The sequence below is a fragment of the Aplysia californica genome, unplaced genomic scaffold (assembly GCF_000002075.1).
Source record: "Aplysia californica isolate F4 #8 unplaced genomic scaffold, AplCal3.0 scaffold01113, whole genome shotgun sequence".
In the NCBI taxonomy this organism is placed as follows: domain Eukaryota; kingdom Metazoa; phylum Mollusca; class Gastropoda; order Aplysiida; family Aplysiidae; genus Aplysia; species Aplysia californica.
The window spans coordinates 94,463-121,783 of record NW_004798383.1 but is presented as its reverse complement, the minus strand read 5'-3'; the positions used below and the strand labels follow the sequence as shown (position 1 = coordinate 121,783).

The following is a 27,321-nucleotide window of genomic DNA, read 5'->3' as shown; positions in this document are numbered from 1 at the left end:
AGACAGACAGACAGACAGACAGACAGACAGACAGACAGACAGACAGACAGACAGATAGACAGACAGACAGACAGACACAGAGATAGATAGACAGGCAGACAGATATTATACGATTTTCACAGCAGATGGACTTTAAGGTTCTGTAAAACGTCTCATAATTTCAAAAGCCGCCTTTACATCAACAGAACACTCAACATTTATAAGGCTTATTTATGAATCAGCAAACATGTCTTCTTATATTTCATAGGGAAGATCAAATACTGTCTCTCTCTCTCTTTTTTTTTTTTCAAAGTTCAAAATAACACAGATTTTATGCCCTATCCACCACAAAAAAATAAAGAAATAAGGTCTCACCAGTAGTTGTAGTGTTTTTTATATTGGAATCCAAAACCACGAAAAGGGGAAGTTTAGTTTTAGTACGAGTTTTTAGGGCACTCGCAATACAATAAAAGTCATATAAGTGCCGAAGATTAGATGTATTACAAGAGAGTAACAAACACTAAAAAGGAAAGATCAGGACAATAGACAGATGATTTATAATAGAAAAGAAGGAGCAAACTAACTACACCAGAGCACCTGCTAACCATCCGTGGAAAGGGGAAGGCCAAGAGCCCAAGAGAGAAGTCCACAAGCTATGCACTTCCTCAGGAGGAAATTAAGCTTTTAAATGCTCAAAATCTGACAAACCCTTATCTGCTAGAATTGGACTCACTGTGGCCATAGCAGAAGCCACAAAAGTCCTTTTAACACTAATTTCTTTAAATTCGCTTAAGAAATATTCTGCTCTGCAGTTGCTTTAGTAAGGTCATCATTAGACATCAATAGACAAACCATCATTACGGTCATTAAAGGGGAACTACTTCAGTAGTGAGGCATGTATACACAAATCAATAAATACCTGGTAAAAGATCGGAGCTGTTTGAAAGTTTGAACAATATAGGAAGATTTTTTCAAGAGGTGAAGAATAGAATACAAAATGACAACATGGTGAAAATAAAACAACGACAGGTGCAAAAAAGACTGTCAATGGACATCCACGCTTAGAATCAAAGATGACACTTTACATTATATATAAAATTCTTTTAAGAGAATGTTGCGACTAAAAAACCCTAAATAATAATTACTGAAACTACAGTGTGTTAACGATACTAATAATACTGACAACATACCTCTATATCTATACATATTTTTCCCCATTAGCGAAAAAAGCAAAATCTTTGATAAAGTTATCTTGTACAGTTCCACTGAACTACTCAGTTCTGGAATACCTGAGCAGTATGAACTCTGAAATTCGATCCATTCACAAACTTAAATTTTTTAGCAGTTTGCTATTCCGAAAAGGGGGGTGGGAGGAGTTCCTTTTTTCATGAGTACAGATAGAAGGTGAAAGCTGAATTATACAGTTACAAACACACACAGTGTGGAAATCTTACCTCACCTACAGTGAGTGGGGCTGAAATTACAGGAGAGATTTATAACACACAGTAGCTTTCATCACCCCAGATGGAGAAACAACCCTACTCAATTCAGAAATTATACAAATTACTAAAATACATTGGAAAATTTTGACACACAGTTTGATATGCAGAATAAGGAAAAAACTAACAAGCCAATAGTAAGACGTGCAGAGAGCTTGCAGAACTTTCTAGACTAATTCACATAAAAAATTAATTTCCTTATCATTTACTTTGATTAAAATTATCATGAGCATACTCCTATACTTTTCTCTTCTTTCCACCTTCTAACCACAATACTTACTTTTCACAGTCTTTAACAGAAAGGATGTTGTAATTTCATATACTTGGGATAGGGAGCAAAAGATCTGAGTTATAGAGGAGAATTATTTCAGACAGCAGGCTTTATAATCTCATCGGGGAAAGAAATTACTTTGCATATCACTGACTAGCTATGTAGTTGATCATTTTAAAAATTGACTGCACTCAGTTCAGTAATGGTTTATAAGATGATAATTCCAATAAAATACGGGAAAACTCACAGTAAGCACTGGAAAGAGCCAGAAATTGTTGATTTCAGCACTGTGCCCCACTTTCTCAAAGCCAGCAGGAAGTCGAGATAGAAAGTATTCCCCTTTTAGTCTCTGTAAGTCAAAGTTTGACCGTGTAAAATTTTGATGACGATAGGCCATTGTGGCCAGGAGAGCAGAACTTGGTTGGCATCGAATGGACTCCAGCATTTTGTCGGGAAACCCACGCATCATCTTGACAAACTTGGCTTTGTAGTCCACTCCTAGCCTACACAAAACTTCTCTTCCAACTTGTGGAAAAGGCTTCACTTGCATCCAGGTGTACAGTACAGCCAGTTTGAGAACTTTTTTAAGGTACATGCTGGGAGTTTGAACCGGGTAGTTGTTTTGAAGGCTGCTCATGGTTTGGAAGACCTCGGAATCACGGACTTTTGCTATACACCCACCAAATGAGGTAGAAAACTTGATGGTACCAAAGCTGAATAGGGAAATGTCCGACTCTGGATGGCCCAGATGATCAAAACCACAGAAGCATTCAGCACAGTCCTCCACCACAGTCAAGCCATACATCCGAGCTGCAGAAATAATAGGGTCCATATCAATCCACCTCCCACATAAATGAGCCACAACTATAGCCACTGTCTTCGGAGAGATCAGGCTTGGGAGAGACTCTATCTTAGGTTCCAAAGAGTCAATGCTAATATCTAAAGGAACTATGGAAAGCCCATGGCTCTGTACAATCCTTCCCATGTCAGGAATATTGACAGCGGACATTATGACTTCGCTCCCTCTGGGGAACCTCTTGGCCTGCAGGAAGAGATCAAACCCTGAGCGCACAGACAGTGAGGGCAGCACAGAGTTTGCATTGGCCTCGGACATCCATATCTTGGTCAAGGTCTGGACCAGTTCAGCACGCTGGCCCATAGTGTGAGATCTCATGCATTGGTCGGCGGCATACTTGAAGTCCCCTAGCGAAGCATCTGGAGACATTGATAGTCAATACAAATAAATATTAATAAGGAACAAAACTGAAGCTCATGCCATTATCAAAACTTCTCACATTCTCACCAGTTGCAGAGTTTAGTTTGGTAAGAGTTTTACAGTACTTGCTATTGCATAAAGTCATGAGCACATAATGATAGTGGCAGAGTGCATAATTATATTAACACAATAACAACAATGAAAAGAAGAAAGACGAAAGGGCAAATAACACCTATATATATCATGCTTCGTCTGAACTTGTAACGACACACTGTTGGTAACTTACATGTACTGCGTTTTTAATAATTCTACGTCTTAGCAGAGGAGTTAAATTTTTTTAAAGACCTCACTTTCACACAGCACTAAGCAACTGTTTCTCTCCATCCATTTGACACTATTGTATTATTTCAGCTTAATGCCATTACTACCTAAATAACATAACTTTACAACTTTTTTATTTTTGTACAGCTCCACATCTCAGTAACAAGTTTGAGCTGAAAGAAACGTCAAATTGGAGTAGGAAAAACTATGCCATAACAGGGAAATACTCACCGATTATCACTGGGAAATAAGGTAGGGCGGAATAACTCATTATGTATTCAAACCGCACTGCCTCGGCTCTGAAAATATGAAAAAAAAGTTATATATATTATGAATGAGTTCCAATCAATCGATAAAAAAATACTGCATTATACACGCTTTTTAAAATACCCAGTGCATATTATAAAGACATATGCAAAGCTGGCTTGCTGGGCTTCCAAGTCACAAAGAATCATCTCATGCTTCATGAAAAAACTGCATTATCTATAGAAGCAACAGACTGGGGCTTGTGGCCCCAAAGGTTTTGTCTTATAAGTTATAGAGAATTTAAGTTAGCATATAAGTAGAAAGAGGGGCTTATTACCCTGTCTTAACACTTCACACTTAGCCAGTCACACCCGAGTTTTGATATTTGATGGCCATTCCTCCCACATCAGTGAGGAACTCGTCAAGGTAGGAAAGGCCAATAATGTGATCCTGCTCCGTCTGCAATCATACCTCACAAACGCACAGGCTTGGCCCTGTGAAGCGCAAATGGCAAAGCCTCTTTGTGAAGTATGCAAGGACTCATGCAGGGCCTGTATCAAAAAAACACTTTCCAGGCAGGCTGAAAGCTCTTTTAGAAAGTTCTTTCACTGAGGAGTAAGTGAAAGGGGGATTCCAGGGAACAGGCATATATTCCCCTTCAACAAGGATGCAATCGACACCTCTTCCTTTCAACATCGTCCCCAAGTATCTCTTCCATCTCCTAATACATCCACTGCTGAGCGATCCATATCCCCTTCTGCCACAAAAGCATAGTCATCAGCATCTTTTTCCACCACTGCGGAATCGATGGCACCATCGTCTCCACCAATGTCGTCTCCTGGCCCTGCACCATCTACTTCCACCACAGTAGAATCAATGATGACACCATCGCCTCCACCAATGCCATGTCTACTAGTTCTGCATCATCTACTCCCATCACTGTGGACACCACATTCCCCAGAATAGAGGGTTCCAAATCATGAACGCCTTCTTGGGAAAAGTTAATCCGTGACTTTTTCCTGAAGGAACTTCAACCAAGGTTTGAAATGCGAGTGGTTGTGGTCGGTCAGCAAGGGTGTTGCAATTCAGATATGGAGAGAGTCTCACTGGGGAAAGGTGTCAGCAAAGACGGCAGCAATAGGAATAGGCCAAGGTCAGGTTAATCAAAGAGCAAAGGCAAAGGAAAGAAAAGGAACAGAGAAATCGAATCCAGCTAAGATGAGGAAGGTGACATTTGTCACAAATGTGGTGCTGCTGAAGGTGACGACAACTGGGTGTGTTTTGTGACATTTGTGCAAAGTGGTATCATCTGGGCTGAACAGATATTCCAAGCAGCACAGATATTGAAAGTGTTGAGTGGGTGTGTGACTTTTGTCACCAGCCACTATAGATCAGAACAGACCAATTCAACATGTAAATGCATATATAGAGGAGCTTTTATAGCCCCAAACAATCGTCTTGACTACTTTTGTTTAAAATTCCGAAGTGGCTGTTCGGACTCGACGCTGGAGGCTATTCATTCGGACTCAAATTCCAGTGCGGTTGTACTGTAAGCGAGGTCTATACTCGAGTCTGAATAGTCTCCCATTGCTATTCGGACTTTAAACTAATGGTAGGCTATTACTATGACACAGCGTTTCACGACTACAAAGGGATCAAAACATAAAATTAATACTATAATCAGTCCTTATAAGGCAGCCCCCCCCCCCCTCCCATTTCTCTCTCTCTCTCTTACTTTTCCTCTCTCTCTTTCTCTTACTTTTTCTTTCTCCATCTTACTTCCCCAAGCCCGCCCCACCTCCTTCACCCCTTTTTTTATGATCATGCTATACATTCCCTCCCATACCGTTGCCCACTGCCCAGCCCTACTATTATATTATTATCCTTGGAAAAGAAAAGACCACAGTTCGCACTAGGTCACCACAGCCGGATTCCATTTGTTGTAAGTTCCTTGGCCAGATCGTAGAAACCGAGGAAGACCAAGGTCGAATTGCTTGTCTGCTTCACACCCGGTGCACCTGATTGCGCACGCACATTGGAGTTTGCGTCCGAATAGCCTTCTATTCGGATTCGAAAGCAGACTCGAGAGTCCGAATAGCTTCCTGTGGCTGTTAGGACTCGAGTCTGAATAGCGGCGGCCTTAAAATTCCTTTATTTCACATTAATTGGACATTTTCCCATTATATTTGATATTTTTGGAGATGAAGTTGAAAGGTTTGAAGAAGAAAATAACAAATGCTCAATATTTGAAAATGGGCTTTTTCCTTTATGAAAATTGAAAAAAAAACTGTCAAAGTAGCCTACCCCGAAAATACTATTATTACCGTGCCTGTGTAAGTTACCCTTATTATAGAATCTATTAAATTAAACATACAATTAATTTTAGATAATAATTATCCATTTCCATACCATCAAACAATCAACAACCGATCTATTCTAGAAAGTTGAAAACATGTTGAACTGGTGGGTTCAGATGATTAACCCCAGGACGAGAGCGAATTCTAACGGAGATAGAACTCACTCTTCTTACAGTGTAGACTGCGCTGCTCTGCCGGTGTTTACATTCTGAATTCTAAAACACATTTGACCCCGCAGTTTTAATCCTTTCCTCTCTTGATCTACTAAAGAGTTTGCTATTCTCATAGAGTTATCTCCTTTTGTCAATTTTACCAGATTTTACTGCAATTACTTTTTCTAAGCTGTCTAAATACCGGTATGCAACTACATGTAATTTTTTAAAGCCGAATTTTCTCGTGTTTTAAAAAAGATAACCAATTCTAAATATTTAGGGAATAATATGTCTTTTAGTTTATTATTGTTCGAAAAGAAAATGCATCATTACAACGAAAAGTGAGTGGGAATTCTTTGAAGAAGTTTGTAGGTCTATCATTATGCTAGGTTTTGACATTTGGACGAGTCTGGTCGGATCTCGAAGGGAGGACACTCTGACTCTGAATTGATCAAAGTTGTAAACAAATGAGGTTGCATGCAACCTTCTGCAGCGAAATCTCATTCCTGGTTGATGTATTTTTAAGCCTCGTAATTTGTACATACTGTTGCTATTGTCTTCAAACGAATTGTATGGGCGTAATATCACGTAGAATACATATAACAGTTCCATAATGGCACTTAATATACAGAAAAGAGCGTTTGAGAGAATGTTCTGTCGGTATGGATCACGACTTGGCAATATTTTCACAAATACAACAGACTCAACAGTAACAGAGAGGACCCCGCTGTCATCTGGAACAAACCCTTGGAAACGAATGGCTTGTCAATCTTTCAGCTCACATTCTGACCCATTAGTAAGATTATTTTACAAATAGATCTATTTAGAATCTACCGTCAAACCTGTCTAAGATGGAATCACAAGGGTGCATTTAGATCTAGAAATCTTGGCGCTTTTTCGGTAGTTCCCACCCCGCAATTTTATTCACGGGTTTGGGCCACAAGAGTAGGGGGGTTTCAGGGGGGCTTGCCCCCCTGACCTAATAAAAATAGGTAGGGGGTTTCAGGGGGGCATGCCCCCCTGAATTTTACCATAATTTAATGTTTTGCAGTTGTTAGGTTTGATATCTTAGCTCACCGCGAATCAAACATTAATATAGATCTAGATCTAGATGTAGGTCAGGCTCAAATAAGGGGGGTGGGAACTACCGAAAAAGCACCGAAATCTTGATCTAGATAGATCTAGATCTAGATTTCTTTTTAGAATCTAGATCTAGTTCTATCTAGAGTTTAGATCTAGATCTAGATATCTCTAGATCTAGATCTAATAATCTAGATCTAGATCTAAACCAGAAAAAAAAATTGTTTAAGATCATTTGATCTAGATCTAGAATCTAATCTAAGTTGGGCCTAATCATAAGACCTGGATATAATGGTGCTTTTTCGGTAGTTCCCACCCCCCTTATGAGCCTGACCTACATCTAGATTCTAGATCTATACGTTTGATTCGCGGTGAGCTAAGATATCAAACCTAACAACAGCAAAACATTAAATTGTGGTAAAATTCAGGGGGCAAGCCCCCCTGAAACCCCCCTACTCTTGGGGCCAAAACCCGTGAATAACAATTGCGGGGTGGGAACTAGACCGAAAAAGCGCCGATATAATTTCTCTCTCTCGTATTGGAAAATTGTCGTTCTCCGGTTTTGGCCCGAAGAGTACTGGATATCAATACTGACTTAAATATCTGGTATGGATGTTTTACCCGAAAGAGAGCGAGAGGTGCACTGCTATTTTTCAGTGCAAAATGAGCAGTAATATTTCAATTGTCTTTAACAAGGGGCCTTTTATTATTCAGACTCGAGTCCGAATAACATTTTTTCATATTCGGACTCAAGTCCAAATTTTAAAAATTCATATTTGGACTCGAGTCCGAATAAGAAAATTTTTTATTCGGACACGGGTCCGGAAAAAAAGGAAGTGTCTTCGTTCTATAGATCTGACGTTCAGTGCTTCCAATTTTCCGCCATTTTTTAGTTTCCCCCACACCTTGTCTTCTGATCCGATGCCCACCGCCTCATTGATACGCTCCCCCCCCCCGCCCCCTATGTTCCCCACTTTCTTTGTTGTAGAAAAAGGTAAAATTGAAGATTAGCAGATCTCTTGGCACCTGCATATTATGAGCTGTGCAAAAAAAAAAAAAACGATTCGTTCAATTACACAAGCCTGTGTCATCTTGATTGTTTACCAAGAAAAAGCTGTGTTGCTGTGTAGAGCCAAGCATACGGCAACTTTTGATTCCATAGACCAGCGCACAATTCATTACGTAGATCTACGTCAAGACTAGCTTATTATTGTAATAATGATCAATTGCCGGCGGGGGGGACTAACGCGTATGCGACGTTCAACGCTCGGACGATAGCGCCCTTCCCCGACACGCACACACAGCCACACTTGTGCAGGCCGTCCATCCGACCCTGACACACGCTAACGAGCCATCTTTAATTGCTTCTGATGACCTGTTGACAAATAAACATTTATTAGAAGCGCTCTAACTTTTCAGGCCAGCCTCAAATTCATCATAAGATAAAAACTCGGCTCCGGCACAATTTAACGCCATTTTGCCCGAAGTGATCCCAGTCTTTACCCAGCCTGAGGCGAGCCACGAGTGAGGCAGGACAGGAAGCCGGAGTCACGAGTCACAGGAAGTCGGAAGTGATGTCATGCTGGACAAGAATCAGAGTCCAAATAACATTTTTTCATATTCGGACTCGAGTCCGAATAGTCACTTCGATAATAAAAATAGGCCTATGGGGAGTTTCAGGGGAGCATGTCCATGAATTAAAAATTTGATGTTTTGCAATTTAAAGTTTGGTTTTTCTCGCTCGCCACACATCGAACACATCGGCATGCCATCGAAAAAGTAATCGTTTAGAACCTGAAGTAATCGTCGATGGAGCCAAAACCCACACTCCATAGTTCTATCATTGGGGCAAAATTTTGTGATGGGGTTGGGTGCCAGCGCTGTACACAGTGGGATCGAAGTTTGCCTGTCCGGTGGCAGTCAGGATCAAGCAGTAGACAGTGGTCAAATTAATTTCACACCTCTGGCTAGGAAATGATCCTTGCTGGAGTGCCACTTGAGCACTTTCTCAAGAAGTGGTGAGATTTCACACCCACAACATCTTGAACAACTGCACCGCTCAGGGCTCACATGAATGGAGCAATATAAACAGCCCCCCAAACCACACCCTTCCCCCGCTTCCTTGCTTTAAATTAGCAGCATGGCATAAAGGTTAGAATGAATCCAGCCAAATTTGGGAGTTTTATCATTTTAATAGGTAGCGTAAACACGGCCTCGCGGGCACTCACGGCTAGAGCTGGATCCTGCTTGCCAAATCTGAGAGTGGCGATTCGCGATTCAGTCAGCTTCAAAGAATCGCGAGTACGTGAGCGCTCGTGGAACGCTGCTCGTTGTATACGTGAAACAGAACAGTGTCATATCAACGCCACTTCGCGAATCCCACTCTTGTTGCCCCGCCATTGAAACGTCTCACCCGCCATCCTCTCCGCCAGCCCCCCACCCTTCGTTGCGCTGCTCTATTGACCTCAATTAGCGATCCCATAAATCCCCCCCCCCCCCCCCACTCCAAGATTCGCTAAAACAATGGCTCCATAAAATTCCTTCTGCCTATTGGTTGGAACCCGTTCATTTTGTTTTTATAGGGGGGTTGGACTGTACCATCTTTTGTAAAATAAGGGGAGCTGTGCTAAGTTTTCCGTTCCATATTCCGTTCTTGCCCTCGTGACATACGAGTAGCACTAGGTCTATAGATCAGATAGAGCTTCAAACTAGCCGCATGGTGGTGACAACGACAGGGGTGTGAATCGGAAGGCGATACAGTGGGTGTCACTTTCAACGAGGTCACATTCAAAGAGAAGTCGGCTCCAACGAGGCAATCATTAATCCCCGATTTTTCCTCCATATATCTCTTTGTAAATGAACGTCAGCTCCAACGAGGTTGCAAACAGACCAAAGTCGCTTTCAACGAGGTTGCGATAACCAGATAAAAGCAATTAGCGGCCCTAAAAGCGTAGAATTTCTCTCCTTTCTCTCCATCTCAAGCGAAACACAAGGCCCATCCTCCTCTCCATTCCTAACACATTGTATTGCTAGATCTAGTGTGCCTCGCTCATACACGCGCACTGATGCTGTTTGAGATTTTTGTCATCAGGGAGAACAACTGTTTTAATTACTGGTATTGGTACATTGTATAGTATAATAAATTGTTTCCTTTCTTTTCTTTAGCCTTACTCACGTTCAACGAGAGGACGGATCCAACGAGGACAACAAGCCGGTTAGCGACTGAAGCAAATTTGATAATATTTAAAACAGCTACTATTTTCTTTAACTCTTTGAACCCCATCGGGAGCGTCCGGCAGTAATAACCTGTTCCCCGTCGGATGCTGGCAGCGTCCAGTACTAGTGACAACTGTTTTGGTTTTTTTAGTGCTAATTTTGGCTTGTTTTTCGGAAATATTCCAGAACCAAGTTTTTTAGTAAAGACTAAGCCTTTGTTTCCGCTATTTAGAAGTTGGAGGCAAGCTTTAGGGGTTATAATGAGATTCCATTTGGACAGGTTTCCACTACAGCTGTATTTTTTTTAATTTCAGGGAAAGTATGACTTACCGAAATTATAGGGGGCTCTGATTCAAATTAACATTTACTCTGGATGAGAACTGATTTTTGCTCTGTATTTTCATGTATAACTAAACCTTAACTTACGACTTTCTGATCCTGGTAGTGGTAGTGCACCGGAGAGGCAGGCCTGCTTCGGGGATGGCCAATCTTGGTCCAGAATTTGCCCACTCTAGGAGTGCAGCATTGTGTGATTGCCTACACGATGAATACAATGAATATAATTGTAAACATATATGGTCTGCTGAGAAAGGTTGTTTAAGTATAATTGAAGAGTTCACAAACCTGTTTAACCAAAACAGGCCTTTAGGATTCCAGTTTCACACTCAGTGCACAAGAGCCAGGGTAATTGGTTTTAAAATCCATTCCTGTCTATTTAATGGGTACCTCTATCCTCTGTCACTACTTTTCCACTTTTTATGGCCCTTCCCCCGATCTGTAAAGTTAAATTTTAGAGGGACACAAATATTAGATAAAGATTTCAAATCTTTAACCGTGTTTCCTACAATTCATATGTATATGTCTTGATGATCTCTCTTTTTATGCCTTTGTACAACTAATCCATCCCTCAGATTTTTCAATGTTGATTTGTATTGCTTTTTATTGCTTAGAATACTAAAGGGTTCTTGTTTCTTTCATTTCATTCCAGGGCGTAGAGGGAAGAATCAACCGATCCTCTGAGAGTCAACGACAAAGACAAGCAAAGGGTTTGCCGAAAAGGTTGCCAATACCGGGAGTGGACCATGTTATTGCAGTTGCCTCTGGCAAAGGTGGTGTAGGAAAATCAACTACTGCTGGTGAGTGTTGCAGGCCATCATTTAGTCAAATGATCATTCAAACTAATTGTGGTGTTTTTATGTGTAGTGTGTATGGAATCTCAGCTCAGAAAGTGTTTACTGTGTCAATGGGTTACTTCTAAAGACATTACACTTTGCTTTCTCATATGAAGCAAGTAGTTCTGAGATTTGCTTGAGAATTGAGAGACTCTTACTAGTTTATGTTGAATAAGGCTAATGCTTCTTAGAAGTTAAGAAGGGGAATGAAATAGTATTGTTGATGATTTTTATGACAAGAAAATAGACCGCTCTAAAGGTTTTTATTTATGTCCATAGAATGATAAAAATAAACGTATTGGATGGAAAATTATCATGCAAAAGCTTCTACCATTTCAGGGTACTTTAATATGTGTGATTAAAAATGAATGCAATATCAGTTACATTATGGACATTAAATCGAAACTGTCGAAGATGACTACCCATTGTTAAGGAGAAAAGTGGTGGTCTTAGGCAGTCGATTCTCTTGGAGTACTTGGGGAGTGTCATTATGATAGAAAAAAAGCAAGGGGGAGTGGGGGGAGTGATCATTTGGACAGGTGATTGTCTTGGGCAGATGGTCATTAGAGCAGGTTCAACATTATATAGTCTATATATATTATTAGAAATAATAGAGGACTCTTGATTTGCTAATGTTCACTTTTTTTTATAATCATGATGTCTAGTCTTTATTCTATATTGATCTTTCCCCCCAGTTAATTTGGCAGTTGCCTTGTCTCAAGCTCAGCAAGTAAGATGTTTGTGTGAAGTTATATTCTTTCGTTTTGAAGTAAATATGAAATTCTTGTGTTTTCAGAAGTTCAAACATTTTATCAAGATTATGAAATAAAAATAATTTAACCTTTGATGCATGGTATTGAACATCATTATGAATATATATAGTATGTTTTTCCCAATCTATTGTTTTAAATGAAGTCCCTTGATTTCATTATTTTTCAAGCTTAAGGGTCGCCGGGTCGGCAATCCAAGGCAATATCGATACAATTTTTCAAACTATCCAACTTTTGTTTTTTGCGGAAAAACATCCTTTGACATCTGTTCTATCGAGTCAAAATGAAAAAAAACTGTTGAAAAAACACTACAGGAGCTAGAAGCTTCAAATTTGGTGTACAGGTGCTTTAAGATCGATTCTGGGGATCTATGTAAGGGAATTTGGAAATATTGGTAACTTCAGGAATTATTCAAATTTTTCGTAATATGTACCCAAAAATTTCGTCAACTGACTCTAGGGGGTCCAATGACTTTGGGCTCGCTTTTTTAGTTTTAAAGATAAGTCAAAATCCTTTCATAGATCCCCAGTTCATATAGGTTTGTACTTGTGTGCCAAATTCCAGGCTGATAATTCAATATTTACTATGCCATTCTTCTGCACTAAGAAACTGGTTTGAAAATTCAAGATGGCTGCCACAGAAACCCATTTTTCAGAAAAATTCAACAAATTCACCCCAAGTACATCCTATTTACCTATGAACTTCTTGCACAATTACATGAAATTGAATAAAAGTCATTCGTTTAGAAAATTTTTCCGGGAGTGTACGTCTCCCCTTAAGTGTCATTCTCCATTTGTATGTTCTTTCTCTCAATCCTAATGTTTCATTGGGGTTTTTTTAATTGGGAGTGAGAACAAAGTCATCATATCATTTTGCTCATGTTGTATAAATTGCTGGAGTTTATAGAAAGGAAAAGTATGAAAATAAATCTTCCCTACAAGTTTTCTTCTCTTTTTTTACCCCCAGGGTATCAAAGTTGGGATTCTGGATGCGGACATATATGGACCTTCAATTCCAACCCTTATGAATCTGTCTGGCCAGCCAGAATTGAACCATCGTAAGACTGATAGAGATTTCACATTAACAGTTTTAGCCCAATTGAGCGCAGATATTGTATGATGCTAGTACCAGGACTAGTTGCGTTTATTAAAAGACCTGATCGAGTTTAAAGTATAAAATGTTTCTTTTGCTTTATCATGGAATGGTTTTGTTGCTGTAAAGTTTTTTAGATATCTAAGATTAGTGTTTACAAGTTTACTCAAAATGTTGGACGGGGGTTGAATTGATTACTAATAGGTGCAACGCTCGGCTTGAGGATTCATGTGAGTTGAGTTTACATTTTAAAAAGTCAGCTCAATGTCATCTAGTACTTTGTTATTTGTTGTTTAACTATACATGCATGTGGTTTAACTACACACACCTACCTCATGTAGCGATCCAACTTGCACTGACTGGTCGCAACTCTCTGCTCTGCGCCTCGACCGCTACTCACGCAGTCTTCAAAAGTCCGTGGCTCACGCCTCGGCCTGTCCTTGGTTTCTTCAATGTCAAATAGGTAGCCTACCGTACTCGACTACTTTCCCGAGAATTACACAGCTAACCACACGCCCCCGTGATATCAAGATCAAACAAAACAAAATAAACAACAACAAAAAAAAACTTTCTGAAGTTCTTCAACTTGCGAACAGGACATGGTTCAACGCTATCTACACTTTGTACACTTGATTACTCCATTTACTGAGTTTCATAGTCCACCAACCAACCGGGGGTTTTCCTGACTCGATCAGGATACCGCCTGGGAGGGGGTTTACCTGCACCTTCGTTTCTCGTCAGGGTCTGCAAGGTTTGCTGCTCACCGCCACCTCCCTCATCATCCTCTTCCTCTGAAGTTACATCTCATACCACTCTTCTAACATCGAGAACGTGACGAGCCATACCATCGACAGCAACATTGTTGATCGAGTTTACTCCTGTAACCGTACCTCTATTCCACTTAGTCGTACATTTGCTCTGGGGTGGTTTAACCCAAACATCATCTCCAACTTCAAATCTTCCTTGCCCATCTTCTTCTTCATTAACAACGATATGGTTTCTCCAATCGTAACGGTAGACAGCTCTCTGTGGCACTGATGCTGGGTCCAAACCTGCTTTTGGTGTTGAGTTGTACCAAAACACAGCTTCTTGGGGGGAAATGTTTCCTCTTTCTGCAATGGACTTCACTGTACGGTGGTGTCTCTCAACAATCCCGTTCCCCGTAGGCCTATATGCAGCTCTGAACAATGGTTTGATATTCCATTTCTGAAGCATCTGCCAAAAACAATCTGAATGAAACACTGTGCCATTATCCATTAAGATCTCGCGCACTGGTCCCCTCTCAAACATGAGTTCTTTAACTACTTCCGTCACAAACCCTGCTGTCTCTCTCTTCAGTTTCTTCCAAATTGCGAATTGCCCTGGGCACTTGATGATGGTGAGTTATGTCTATTGCCAATCTTGTCCAGTCTGTAGCGACATCTAGGTTGCCAGCCTCATGGACAACTGGTGCAGGATCGATAGACTGACATTGCTCACAAGCTTGTGCGACTTTTTTAACATCAGCACGGCTCGTTTCTGGTTGCACCTTCCGAGCCAAATACAAAGTACGGTCTACCCCCATATGGTGCATATCGAGCAAGTCTTTCAAGTCAAGATGGCCAGTAGCAAAAACGCATGGTTCTGGTTCTCCCTCCTCCATTCCTTACCCGCCAGTGCTTAACCACTCCTTTTTCACTCTTGTCAGAATGTCTGCTTTGTTCTTTCTGGTCGGAACCAAGGTGACCGACATAACCAGGCCAAACTCATTAATAAGGCTTTTCAATGTCCCTAATCGTCTCTTCACAATCAACTCCGCTGCCCCTTTGGTGTGCACTCTCCTCTCTTCCGATAGAACAGTTTTGATCCAACCAGCCACCGTTGCTGAGTCAGTGATAACTTCGATTTCAGAGATGTTCCACTTGATGGCCATGTTTACACCTTTCATCGCAGCCTCCAGCTCTGCTACGTTGATATGATCAAAATCTGAAGGTTTCCGAAGCCATGCAGCATCCTCTACTGCGTTGCCATTGGCCTCAAGTAACACACTATATCCGATACTGCTAGCATCACACCGTGGTTCCTTTGGTTGCTCTAGGCACGTACCATTTGCCTTTGACGGGATCCTCATTAGTCAAACGGCTCAACATTTCCTTCAACATTTTCTCCACTTCATCGTTTACAATCTCCTCCCAAATGGTACCATTTGCCCTTCTCTTTATGTAGCTGCATGCTATCCTTAACCATCCAGCAACCGGTTAATGACCTGTAAGTTTTCCGCAGATCGGGAACAACTCCCGTTTGGTGACTTTAGACACTGCATGGGGAATCCTGTTGGCTCTGGAAAATATGAGATCTCCTGTGGAATCAGATTTCAACTTCAAACCTAATGCGGCGCCACCATCCAATGGCTCTGGTTCTTTCGTTGTCAACCCATAGTTGGCCAGGTGCTTCACCAGTGCAGCAGATGTCACCTTGCTCTCATCCAGCAGAATGTCATCAATGTAGGACTGCGTGGCAGAGTCTATCTTCTCATCCTTATTCAATACCGTTTTCAAGATCTTCATCATGATGCGGGGTGCCGATGTAAGACCGAATCCAAGTCTTTTCAGGCAATATGTTTTACCTTTGAAATTCACTAGTTGATATTTCCATAGATCTTGTGACACCCGAATTTGAAGGTAAGCACCTTTCAGGTCGACAATCGTTGCTGCATCTGTCGTCTGTCGCCACTCTCGCAATGTCTCGCCGCATACATCCGTGAAGTCACCCCCCGTGTGACTACTTACATATTTATTGAGCTCTCTGTAGTCAAGGACAGGTCTTACCTTGTTCTTGGTAGGTTGAACAACAGCCATCAGCGGAATTATGCCTATTTCTACTTTCTCATTCCATGGTAAAAGTATTCCTTCCTCTATCCAACTTTGTATCTCTTTCTCAAACCCTTCTGTAGTCTTCATATCCATCTGTTTACCATAACATCCAATCTTATTCTTCAGGTGGGGAGGATCCCTTTTCCATTTCCACTCTACTGTCCATGTATTGCCATCAAAAACTGCCTTAAAATCACTGTCGTCAATAACCTCAACCTCCCTGTGTTCGTAAACAGCGCTCTCTGCTCGCTTCACGTTCCCCTTTGCCTGGTCTGGGGGATCAGATTCAGTTTCTATTTCCGCTGCCCCACACCATTTGACACCAAACTCAACTGTACCATGGTTGACTGAAACTCCTCCCAAGTTGTTTATAGCATCCATTCCCAGTACCACATCAATATCAGACAGAATAGAATCTGAGACAATTGCATTTACGGAGACCGAGACACCTCACACGTCAATGATTAGCTCTTTCTTCCCCTGACACTGCACTCGTGAACCATCAAAAGCTACCATATAGTTCTCGCCCACGCAATTTCCATCTATCTGTGAACTGACCACTGTGACCATACAACCTGTATCTACCAATGCTTTGACCTTAGCTCCCTTCACGCCAACTTGAATTATCGGTAAAGATTGCGCCCTTATTTCAAACGGGTAGCTGCCGGCGCAGCAGCCACCCGAAGCTAGTTTTCCTGTTTCTTCTGATAGGCACCGTTTCCCCTCTGACTGCATCGACTGGCTATGTGCCCAACTTCATTGCAGTGGTAGCAAACAATGTCAGCACGATGACTACAAAACTTAGCCATATGTGGTCCACCACATCGATAACAAGAACCTTTAAATGCCCTCACACGTTGACTGTGGCTTCCCATTTCGTTTGCCATGGCTCCGCCTGCCGCCGCAATGCTGACCATTCCAGTCTTACTTGCTGTAAGGATTCTAGCTTTTGCTATTACCTCTGACAGTTCAACTTCGAAGACCCGGCTCATCTGTTGGAGCTCACACGATATCGGGTCAGGGAATCCATTTACAAAGGACAATCTAACCAGCCTATCCAGTTCGCTGCCTGAAAATCCAGCCAATCCTCCCAATCTCCTTAGTTCGTTTGCGAATACATCAACATGCTCACCGTCCCACCTCCTCTGTGTCAACTTACTGAACACAACAAATGAGCTGTCTGTGAATGCCTCTAGAAGACGCTTCTCAGTTGTCTCATATTGTGATCTTTCGAGCTCACTAAGCTGTAAGTACAACGCCAATGCATCACCCTCCAGGAACAACGGTACAAATTTAGCAAGATCCTGAATGTTCTTCAAACCCGCGACGAGTTTAACCTTAGCCAACCATGCCACAACATCACTATTGCCACTGAAAGGCTTGATCATGTCCGTCGTTATTTTCGATGCCATCACTAGCACTTAATATCTGGCTCTAGAATGAGCACCTCGCCGAAATAGCTTGTTGTTTAACTATACATGCATGTGGTTTAACTACACACACCCACCTCATGTAGCGATCCAACTTGCACTGACTGGTCGCAACTCTCTGCTCTGCGCCTCGACCGCTACTCACGCAGTCTTCAAAAGTCCGTGGCTCACGCCTCGGCCTGTCCTTGGTTTCTTCAATGTCAAATAGGTAGCCTACCGTACTCGACTACTTTCCCGAGAATCACACAGCTAACCACATTATTTAAAGACAGGTAGCCTTCTCTCTTACTGTAGACAGAGGGGACTTGGATGGATACATGACAGAAGTGGGATAATAAGCTTGTTGACTTATGAAGACCCTGTTTGATCATAGTTAATTGAGTAAGATTCACAAAATTACTAATTCTAGGATCAGTTTGGCAAGTCTGTCTTGTTATACTTTTTTTGTATCGTGGAAATGGAAATTAATCAAAACGGTTTTTTAAATGAAATGATAATATAAGACAGTTTAGGGTATGAACTGGCGAGATGTAATACAAGTATCTAATGCTTTCAATGTTATTTAAAGACCGTAATTCAATTGACTGACTGTAAATCAGGTCTACTTTCTCTCTGTTTATTTCTACAGAAAAACTCATGATACCTTTGGTCAACTATGGAATAAAGTGGTATGGATATATTTGTCGTACATTTGTGGATTCATATCGAGTTTTAACCCTTTGAGCCCTGACACCCCTCTTCCAAACCAACAGGACCACTGCACCTGAGCTCCATAGAAGGGCGGACTGCTAGTTATTTGTTTAACCACAGGCTGAGGCATGGTTTTGGCATATTTAAGGGTAAAAATGCCCCATGCTAAGATGTGTTAAGATGGGTCCATAGAGTCAAATACTTTCAGTGCGTAGCAAAATGGAGTGTAATGCATCTATATTTTTAACTTTCTAAAATAAAATAATATTCATAGCTTATTCAAGACTTCAAATCAGGATTTTCTACAAAGAGATGCTCTCGTGTAGGTGTTAAGTCCATTTCTGACTCAAACCACCTTATCGGTTTATGGTGTGGAGGTTAGGCATTTTGCTATCGTTTGTAGAAGACCTGTGTTCCATTTCGTCAGGGGAGAATTTTTTTAATTGAGTATCTTGGTTTTTCGATAGGGATGTTGTATCCCTCTCAGACTGAGACAGCCCTGACAGACAGGGTCCAAGCCTGTCTTTAAAATGGTGTGACTTGTGTTAATAGGGGCTAACTTAAAAAAACACTTTAGAAAACATTTTTACAAATTCAAACCACCTTGGATACACAATGGTTGGAAATATTACTATGTAGAATAGTTTGAATAGCTACATGTTTTTTTGAGTCAATTTAAACATAGAAGAAAGTTTTGTAGTAGCGTTAGAAGTGTCGGATCTATGAGTTGAAGGAATTGAAATATTGAACCTTTTGACCTTGTTGTTGTATGTATCCTTTTTCTTTCTTCTTTTTTTAACCAAGTCACTGTTAATTTTCTTAATATTTGAAACTTATGCATTTCGTGTTCTGATTACCATACTAAAAAATTATACTTGTGCTTGACTGAGAAGACAAGATGAATAAAGTGTATTTCTATTATGATCATTTTATGGGCATGGCATTACATTTTCTTATCAGCATGTCCATGGGTTTTCTTGTGGATGAGAAAGCGGCTATCGTATGGAGAGGACTTATGGTCATGTCAGCGGTACAGAAGCTGTTAAGAGAGGTAAGACAAACTATCACTCTGTACAAACAATCACTCTGTAAACAAAATTCGGTTCTCTAGCCCTGAGATTAAATAAGATAAGACTTAGTGATGACGTACAAAGTTGTTGTGTTTTTTTGTGGGCAATGTGATAAAGCAATAGTTTATATTACAACACAGCGTGCATACTTCAAGAATGGTTGATGTATTTTCAAAGAGACAAAATAAACATCATCTTCAACATTACCATGTATCCTCACATTGAACAACATTTTTCTTCCATCAACTCCCCAAAAGGATGGCAACCCCAGCCTTTAACATTAGATGGAGAAAATGTATGTCAGTATTTGCCCTTGTGAAGAAAAAGAGAAAGCGGTGCACCTAGTGGAGCTCACGGTGCCTCACGAGGACAACATCAATGCTGCACATGAGCGGAAAGAAAACCATATGAGGAGCTTGTTGAAAAATATGAGGAGGCAGGTTGGATGCCGAGGTTTCCTATAAGAGTCCTAAAGTGCATGAGAGTGACTGGACTTACTGCAAAGAAAAATAATAGACTCACAAACTCCCTTCAGGAGACAGTAGAGAAAACCAGTCACTGGATCTGGTTGAAGCGAGAGGACGCGGGCTGGAATTAATCCTAAGAGTTGGCCGCAGAGAAAAACAGTCGGACTAGCTAGAAGACTTCACATTGGTGAGGGGGCTTGGTGCATTAGAAAAGCTGTAGAGAGGAAGAGCCCGGAACAGGGACGCATTCTCTCCTGATGATTTTTAAAAAATGTTTATTTTGTCCGATTAATACTTTTTTTGTGGGATGGGGGGGGATGGGGTTGGGTTGGGGGATGGAGGAACGGGTTGGGGATCCTGTGGAACTCGCTATGTGGTAGCTCTATCATTATTACTTCATATGCTTTTCCATGATCTGAAATTGCAAGTATGTAACAACAAACTCTTCATGCGTTTTCAAGAATGTTTCTTGTTGTTGTTTGTTTTAGTATTTATTCAACGTGTAACTCTGTAATGATATAGGGCGGACAAAAGCAGGGAGCCATGCGAATTCCCCCAAACGACCCTTGGTAATTAATCATTTATAAGATTGAGAACCCTTTAGGAAAGGCACCTGTATGTGTGTGTGTGTGTGTGTGTGTGTGTGTGAGATAGAGAGAGAGAGAGAGAGAGGTAGAGAGAGAGAGAGAGAGAGAAACATATTGACAGACAGACAGATAGACAGAGCGAGGGAGGGGAGAAAGAGAGACAGAGAGGGGGAGAGAGAAAGAGACAGATAGAGACAGACCGACAGACAGATAGATAGACAGAGCAAGACAGGGAGAGAGAGAGAGTGAGACAGAGACAGGCAGACAGACAGTCAAACAAACAGACAGACAAATAGACAGCGAGAGAGGGGAGAGAGAGAGAGAGACAGGGAGAGAGAAAGAGAGAGACAGACAGACAGACAGAGCGAGAGAGGGGTGAAAAAGAGAGATAGAGAACGAGAGATAGACAGACAGACAGAGAGCGAGAGAGAGGACAGGGGGACACTGGAGAAAAAGTAGTTATGGTTAAAATTAAACCGATTATGCTTTTAATTATACAGTGATTTTTTTTTTCAGATCTATAGTGACGAAGTAATGTATTTGCATCTATTTGTTTATTAGAATATATGTTAACTTAAGCCAAAGTCTTACAGTTTATGGCCGTGGGAGACAGGGGAGTTGCCTAAAATATGAGATAGAAATCACAGGCTTCCTTCTTTGTTAAAGGCCTCTAGTAACCCAGTGAATTAAAACAGACGGCACTACATTTTTTTTTGACATAACAGCATCCCTGAGCATCGCAGTGGCAGCGATTACCGCGCGTAAGTGTTTTCACGCCCTGCGCCGGGCGATACGCGAAACAATGCATTGTTGTTATGGAGTACCGCCACGAGTGACATCTCTCTGTTGCTGTAAACTCTCTCTGGCAGAATTATGCAAATTTAGATTGCCAAATTATGCAAGACAAATTCTAAATTATGCAAGTTACCATAATGCCATTCAGGACATGTTTTGCTCTTTTTCAACAAGAATTTTCATGTTTTAGATCTATGTAGGCCTACAGATGAATTAAAAACATAACATATCAGTATTAGTAGGGGTTTTTTTTGGCATTTTGAAAGATACACATCAGTCAGATAAAAAAAACAACCAAAAAGTTTCAGCTGTAGAGGAGAGAAAAATGATTTTTATAAATTTTGAAAAAAAAAAAAGACATCTGGACCTCTGATGCCAGCACATCACTAAAACCAGGGACACTTTTATCTGTCTAAGACAACGGCTTTTCTCCTTGAGAATGGGAGGCTGTCTCGGACAATTTTGATTGAATATAATAAATTGAAAAGTAGAAGGACCTGATGGGGCAGGATTTCTTTAAATACAAACAAAGATGTTTTGTTTTCTGACGGCAGGTGCTCTGGGGTCCCCTGGATTACCTCATTGTGGACATGCCACCTGGCACAGGTGACGTCCAGCTGTCCATCTCTCAGAATATTCCTGTCTCAGGTAAGGGAATGCACTTCCAGGTAATGATGTATGAGAAATCAAATCTTTTAATGTATTCAAAAGTCAGCTTAAGTTTCTGTTTTTAAATTAATTTAAGAGATTTATCTAGATTTTTATTCGGAACACAATGTTCTGTTTATGTGCTGCCACCCGTATTTGCAAAGTGCTTTTGAAGGAATTTCACGGTTTGGACTTTGCTATAAAATAAAAACGATCACCATGTTCTCTTCGGGTGTTTCTTAAAGAATGATTGATGTCTTTGATTTCGGATAATGACATGAAAAGTGTGTGACAGCCAACTGTGTGTCCATCTCTTTCAAACTGTGAGAAATTATGGCCTTTTTATTGTATCAGTACCATTTTCTAACTTGAAATTTAGATATTTCAGTGTTTTCAGGGCAACTAAAAGGTTGATCACATGGAAACTTGATAAATGATCATTCCTGCCGGGCCCAGCATACATGATTAAACTCAAAAAAGGAGAAAATTATGTTTTGGACGGCCCCCTCTATTACAGTGTATCTTATATACTATTGTACCTTTTTTCACAACTAGGTTCAGTCATCGTCACCACTCCGCAAGATCTGGCTTTGATGGATGCTCATCGCGCTGTTACCATGTTCTCTCAAGTGGGCATTCCCAATCTGGGAGTCATTGAAAACATGAGTGTGTTTGTCTGCCCGTCTTGTGGACACCACGAACACATATTTGGTCAGCACGGTGCTCAAAACTTGACCGCTGAGACTGGAACAGAGATTTTAGGTTTGTAAGCACAACGTTTCTCTCTCTGTCTCTGTCTGTCTGTGTCTTTACCTCTCCTTTCTTTCTCTCTCAGTCTCAGTGCCTCTCTCTCTCTCTCTTTCACTTCCTCTCTTTCTCTCTCTCTCTCTCTCTCTCTCTCTCTCTCTCTCTCTCTCTCTCTCTCTCCCCTTCCCCCTCTTTCTTTTCTTCTCTCTGTATCTCTCATTTGCTTACCCTCTTTCTCTCTTTCAATCTCTCTCTCCCCACTCATGATTCATAAATGGCACACTGTACACACACACAGACACACCCACACACTCACACACACATCCTTTTTAGATCTGTCCACTGATGCTTTGTAGGTACCCCTGGGTTATTCGTTCGTTTTGCTTCATGTTCATTTTCATGCCTCTTTTTGTTCTATTTTGTGCAATACTGCATGACCTGGCAGTCACCTATAAAACCACATATATTATGATTATGAGAAAACTGCTGCAAACTAGTGCTGGGCAGTACTGGTGAAATTGAGTTCCAATACCTGACAAGCACTGGGTGTCCAGTACCGCCAATGTCACCTTTCACATGTCACTGAATGATGTAGGAAGTCTTTACTGGTTTCTTTTAGCCTCTATTTTGTCCTGCTACCCCATTGCTATCAGGTCTGTTTTTGTTCTATTTGAAGGACAAAGGTACTTGAGCTTCCTATTGCTGGCCTCAGAGAACATGTAACTCACACTGAGTTTTTTCAAAACATTTTCATTCTTTCTTTTGTCAGCCCCTTTAGCAAGAGGCAGTCTTCCGTAAAACTACATTTCTACTGCTTGAACTGTGTTTTCGTCATGTTTTGTTACTTAATTACTCTCATACGAGATTAATGGTGAAACAAAAAATTTCAGAATTCAAATTTTGAGTTCGTTTTGTTTTTCTAAATGTTATTTAGCTGTACTTTCTTCTCTTTTGAGGTGCTTATTCTTCATTTGACATCTTTAGTGTATGTTCCATCAGATGTTCTATTCGAGCCCAAGCAAGTATTTGAAATCACTTACATTTCCCAAACATGTCCTTTTTATTCTTCTTTGTTGAGGACCTTACTTGTGTACTTGTAGATTGAAATTTTTTCTTTCAAGAATGCTCACACACTTGCATTTTGATTATGCTCTTCACTCTACAGGTGAAGTGCCCCTAACACGCTCGATTCGAGAACTTTCAGACTCAGGGCAGCCCCTCGTGATTGCTGAACCAGACAGTCTAGAGGTAACTGCAAGTTTTAGTCAGATTTTTATTGTGTAATGTCTTTTGTTTGAATGGAGCACACATGAAATGGGGCATTTAATTTTTGAGTGAACTGGTTATATTTGTGTGTAACTTTCTGTGAGGATGGCAGGGTTCACTTACACATCGGTAAAATGACCAAAAAGAGAGAAAGAGACACAGCTTTACATACCCAAGACCCCATGTTCCCAGAAGCCCTGAATCTAGAGTCAATGTGAGAACTGCTCATGGAAGGGAAACAACTCCTGATAATGAACGAGCAACTGAAGTCGATTCTGGATTATGTCCCATATCATTACACTGGCATACAAACAGAATTTAGTCCCTGTATGAAACAGGGTTTACAGTACTTTAAAAAAAGTTGTAGTAGAAGTTTTACGGCGCTCACAACTGCATAAGGTCATACGAGCGCCAAAGGGTGGATGTCAACAGAAAAGTCCTTACAGGGAATCAGACTTACTCTGCTCACCTCTTTAGCTTCAACTGCACAAAGTCTGCTTCGACTATCAAGGCATCCCGGAAATAGCGGGTCTCAAGAGTATGACAAAAACATACAAAAGAAGTAGAGGAAAATGACGATAGTAAGTATTAGGAAAGAAAAAGCAGCAGTTCCCTGTTGTAGTTCAGGCACAGTTATGAGCATGACATATTTTAATCAGCCCATTTACAATTCTACCGCGCATAAGAACAAGAAATGTCCCCCCTTTGGGAATAGCCAAAAGACACTGTCAGTGGCACTGCCCTAGGAGGAGTACTTTTTTATGTGAACGGAGATTGTAAAGGAGAATGTTCCATCAATAAAATAAGAATAGTCGAACTTGCTCAACAGCACCCTGTCGTAGACAAACATGTCATGTACAAAGGATCTCTTCCCACTCCTCCCCCCCCCCCCCCCCCCCCCCCCTGTCCATTGCATTAGAAAAATATATATAATAATGACAGCGTCCAAGATGTCCACCTGTCTAAGACAACCACTTTTCTTCTTGACAATGGGGGATCGTCCTATCAGTAATATAAGTAATTGTTATTTCGTGAAAAAAACAAGAGGAAGTTCACAAACAATAGATGGGTGGAAATAATGCATCTGGGATCTCCACAGCGGCACCTTGAACCAACCAAGGGGGAATAGCAGTTTATAAGGCAAAGTAAGATTTTGGTGAAAATAACCTCTCCCTTTTACTATAGTTCATCTTGTGTCAATTTCCCATTCATATTTATGGATGCATAATTGTTCTTTTTTCAGTGTTGCTTCATAATTAGGCCTTCTTGCCAAATTCACACACACACATATTTTGAAGAACAGTTTCTGTGTCAACATTAGAGATGCATTCCTTTTTTAAAAATGTATGTACCATTGAATTGATTCAGGTTTTGTTTCATTTTTGTGTGTGTTAATCTGTCCCCATGGTTTTATGCACCCCGCATAATTTAGCAAAATTTGATCATTTTTTGCATAATTTCTGATTATTTTCCTTTATTATTCTTTGTTAAAATTAACAGAATCGCATCATTTCACATTTTTGGCTCAGTTTGCATAATTTCAGAATTTTTCTAGCATAAAACGACAGATTAATGAAGTTGTTTGAAAGCAGTGTGTATGAGACTCTGTTCTAATGTCTTTTTTTCTGCTTTTGTCTATTTTTTTTCAGAGCAAAGTTTACAAATCTATTGCTGCTAAAGTAATATCAAAGCTGACAATTGAAGAATCTGCCTCATGACCTTCACCATCAGTAGCTGTACATTATGTTTTTCAACCTGTGATTAAATAGATACCCAAGTGACCCATCTTATGACCTGTGTGGAGTCATTTTTTTAGCATACATATATTGTTGATGTGTACACCTTGAATTATGAGGTTGAAAGGTCTCTATTGAACTTTGTTGACCTGTACAATTACCAATAACCAAAATTATACTTATTCTCTATATTTTTACAGTACAGTGTTGAGTCTTCTACTTTCATGGAGGTTGAAAGTTGACAGGGTTTTTTTTTGGGGGGGGGGGTTTGGTGGGGGGGGGGGGGGGGTTTGTTTGGGTTTTTTGGGGGGGGGTGTGCTTTGTTCTTGTTACTCATTTATATGCTTCTTTGTGTTTTTCTGAGAATTTATAGGGTGCATACTGTTCAAAGTAAAAAGTCCTTGTCATATTGACCATGGGCTGTGAGGCTGACTTAGAACCACAAATAAACTCTAATTGTGATTCTAATGTCAAACAATGTAGATCTAACAACAAGCAAGTCAAAGCTTTCCAATTTGATGAACATAGTCAGTTCACTCATGAACGTTGAATGTCATGGTCATAGTCTGCACGACTGATTGTAACAGTGTCAGAAAAAGGTTACAACGATGACAACTTAGTTTTTTTCTATTCCTGAACTGCAATCTAAATTGAACATTTCCATGTGGTTTGGACTTACACATTGCAAGTGCAAAGTAACCTTTTTTTTTTTTTGTCTTAGCTCTTCGAGTTTGGGACAGACCTCATTTACTCTGTTTTTGAGACTCAGCAGGTTAGCTTGAGCTCTTAAAAATACTATACAGTAGTCTCTGCCGAAACGCACGCCATACAAAAACACGCTCCGCTCAAACGCACGGTTTCGTCATCTGACGAGTTTTTTACTATATAATTTAGACGTACAAACGCACGGTCACTCCCTCTAAATGCATGCTCTGATCTGCAAAACAAGCCGACTGGTAAAGCTTGACAAGGGGAAATTTCCACTGCAACCTGCACAGCTTAATGCATAAGACAAGCCTAGAAAACAGGATATTTGGCGAGACTGCCCCTCTCGCCGAACAAAGAGAGTGATGGGCAGCGTTTTCACACCCAACTTTCCACTGACACATAGGTCTAGGACTGGTCAATGAAATGTTGAGGGGTTGGGAAATGTTTTTTGATTGGTCACTGGAAATGCATCTGTGTGAGGTTTCTGACTGGTGTTTGGGTGACTGCATGTAATGTTTAGTATTGTTTAGTTAGACCTAGGCCTATGATGCGCAACACGAGTGAATGCTGTAAACATTAGATAGGCCTAGTCAAGTAAACTTAATCAGCTGAGCTCGAAGAACTTATAACGTACTAGTTCATCGAATCAAAAGAGAAATGTTTCTCTAAATGTAGAGATCTATGATGTCGTTCATGAATTTACGGTCGGGGGGTGGTTGCATTGAAAGCCACATGGCTGCGCCGTCGTCTCTTTGACATTCGCCAACAATTTCCTTTTAGGCTATCTGTTTCTGACTTTTGATGGTGCATATATCAGTCTTGGAGTTCCCCTCTACCTTTTCTGATACTCGGAGGGTATTTGATCATTTTTTGCCCTCAAATTGTCAAGAGTTGCAATTAATACGAAAAGTGTGCTCAAGAAGTTGTAAGCAGAAAAAAACAAGACTCGAACAA

General features: G+C 40.7%; 3 protein-coding genes across 3 annotated transcripts in view; 1 reads left to right on the top strand and 2 right to left on the bottom strand.

Annotated features, from left to right (window-relative positions):
- The window catches only part of LOC101852445, a 10,150-nt gene extending 4,008 nt beyond the window's left edge, over positions 1-6,142 (bottom strand). The window contains exons 1-2 of the mRNA XM_035973299.1: positions 3,518-6,142; positions 1,951-2,964 (exon numbers count right to left, since the gene is read on the bottom strand). Coding sequence (XP_035829192.1) covers positions 1,951-2,964; positions 3,518-3,557 — 1,054 coding nt within the window. The 5' untranslated portion in view covers positions 3,558-6,142. The remainder of the gene's footprint in view (positions 1-1,950; positions 2,965-3,517) is intronic.
- A 341-nt stretch (positions 6,143-6,483) lies between these two features.
- LOC101850687 (iron-sulfur protein NUBPL) lies at positions 6,484-25,713 on the top strand. The gene is made up of 10 exons (XM_005111740.3): positions 6,484-6,837; positions 11,326-11,473; positions 12,205-12,239; positions 13,246-13,336; positions 18,282-18,321; positions 19,304-19,394; positions 21,817-21,910; positions 22,466-22,672; positions 23,823-23,905; positions 25,573-25,713. Exons 1-10 carry the CDS (start codon positions 6,655-6,657, stop codon positions 25,639-25,641), a joined length of 1,041 nt encoding a protein of 346 aa, XP_005111797.1. The 5' UTR covers positions 6,484-6,654; the 3' UTR covers positions 25,642-25,713.
- Positions 23,593-27,321, bottom strand: part of LOC101850921 (kinesin-like protein KIF9) — a 41,344-nt gene continuing 37,615 nt past the window's right edge. Inside the window, exon 25 of the transcript XR_221157.3 lies at positions 23,593-23,605. The gene's annotated coding sequence lies outside the window, so the exon portion shown is untranslated. The remainder of the gene's footprint in view (positions 23,606-27,321) is intronic.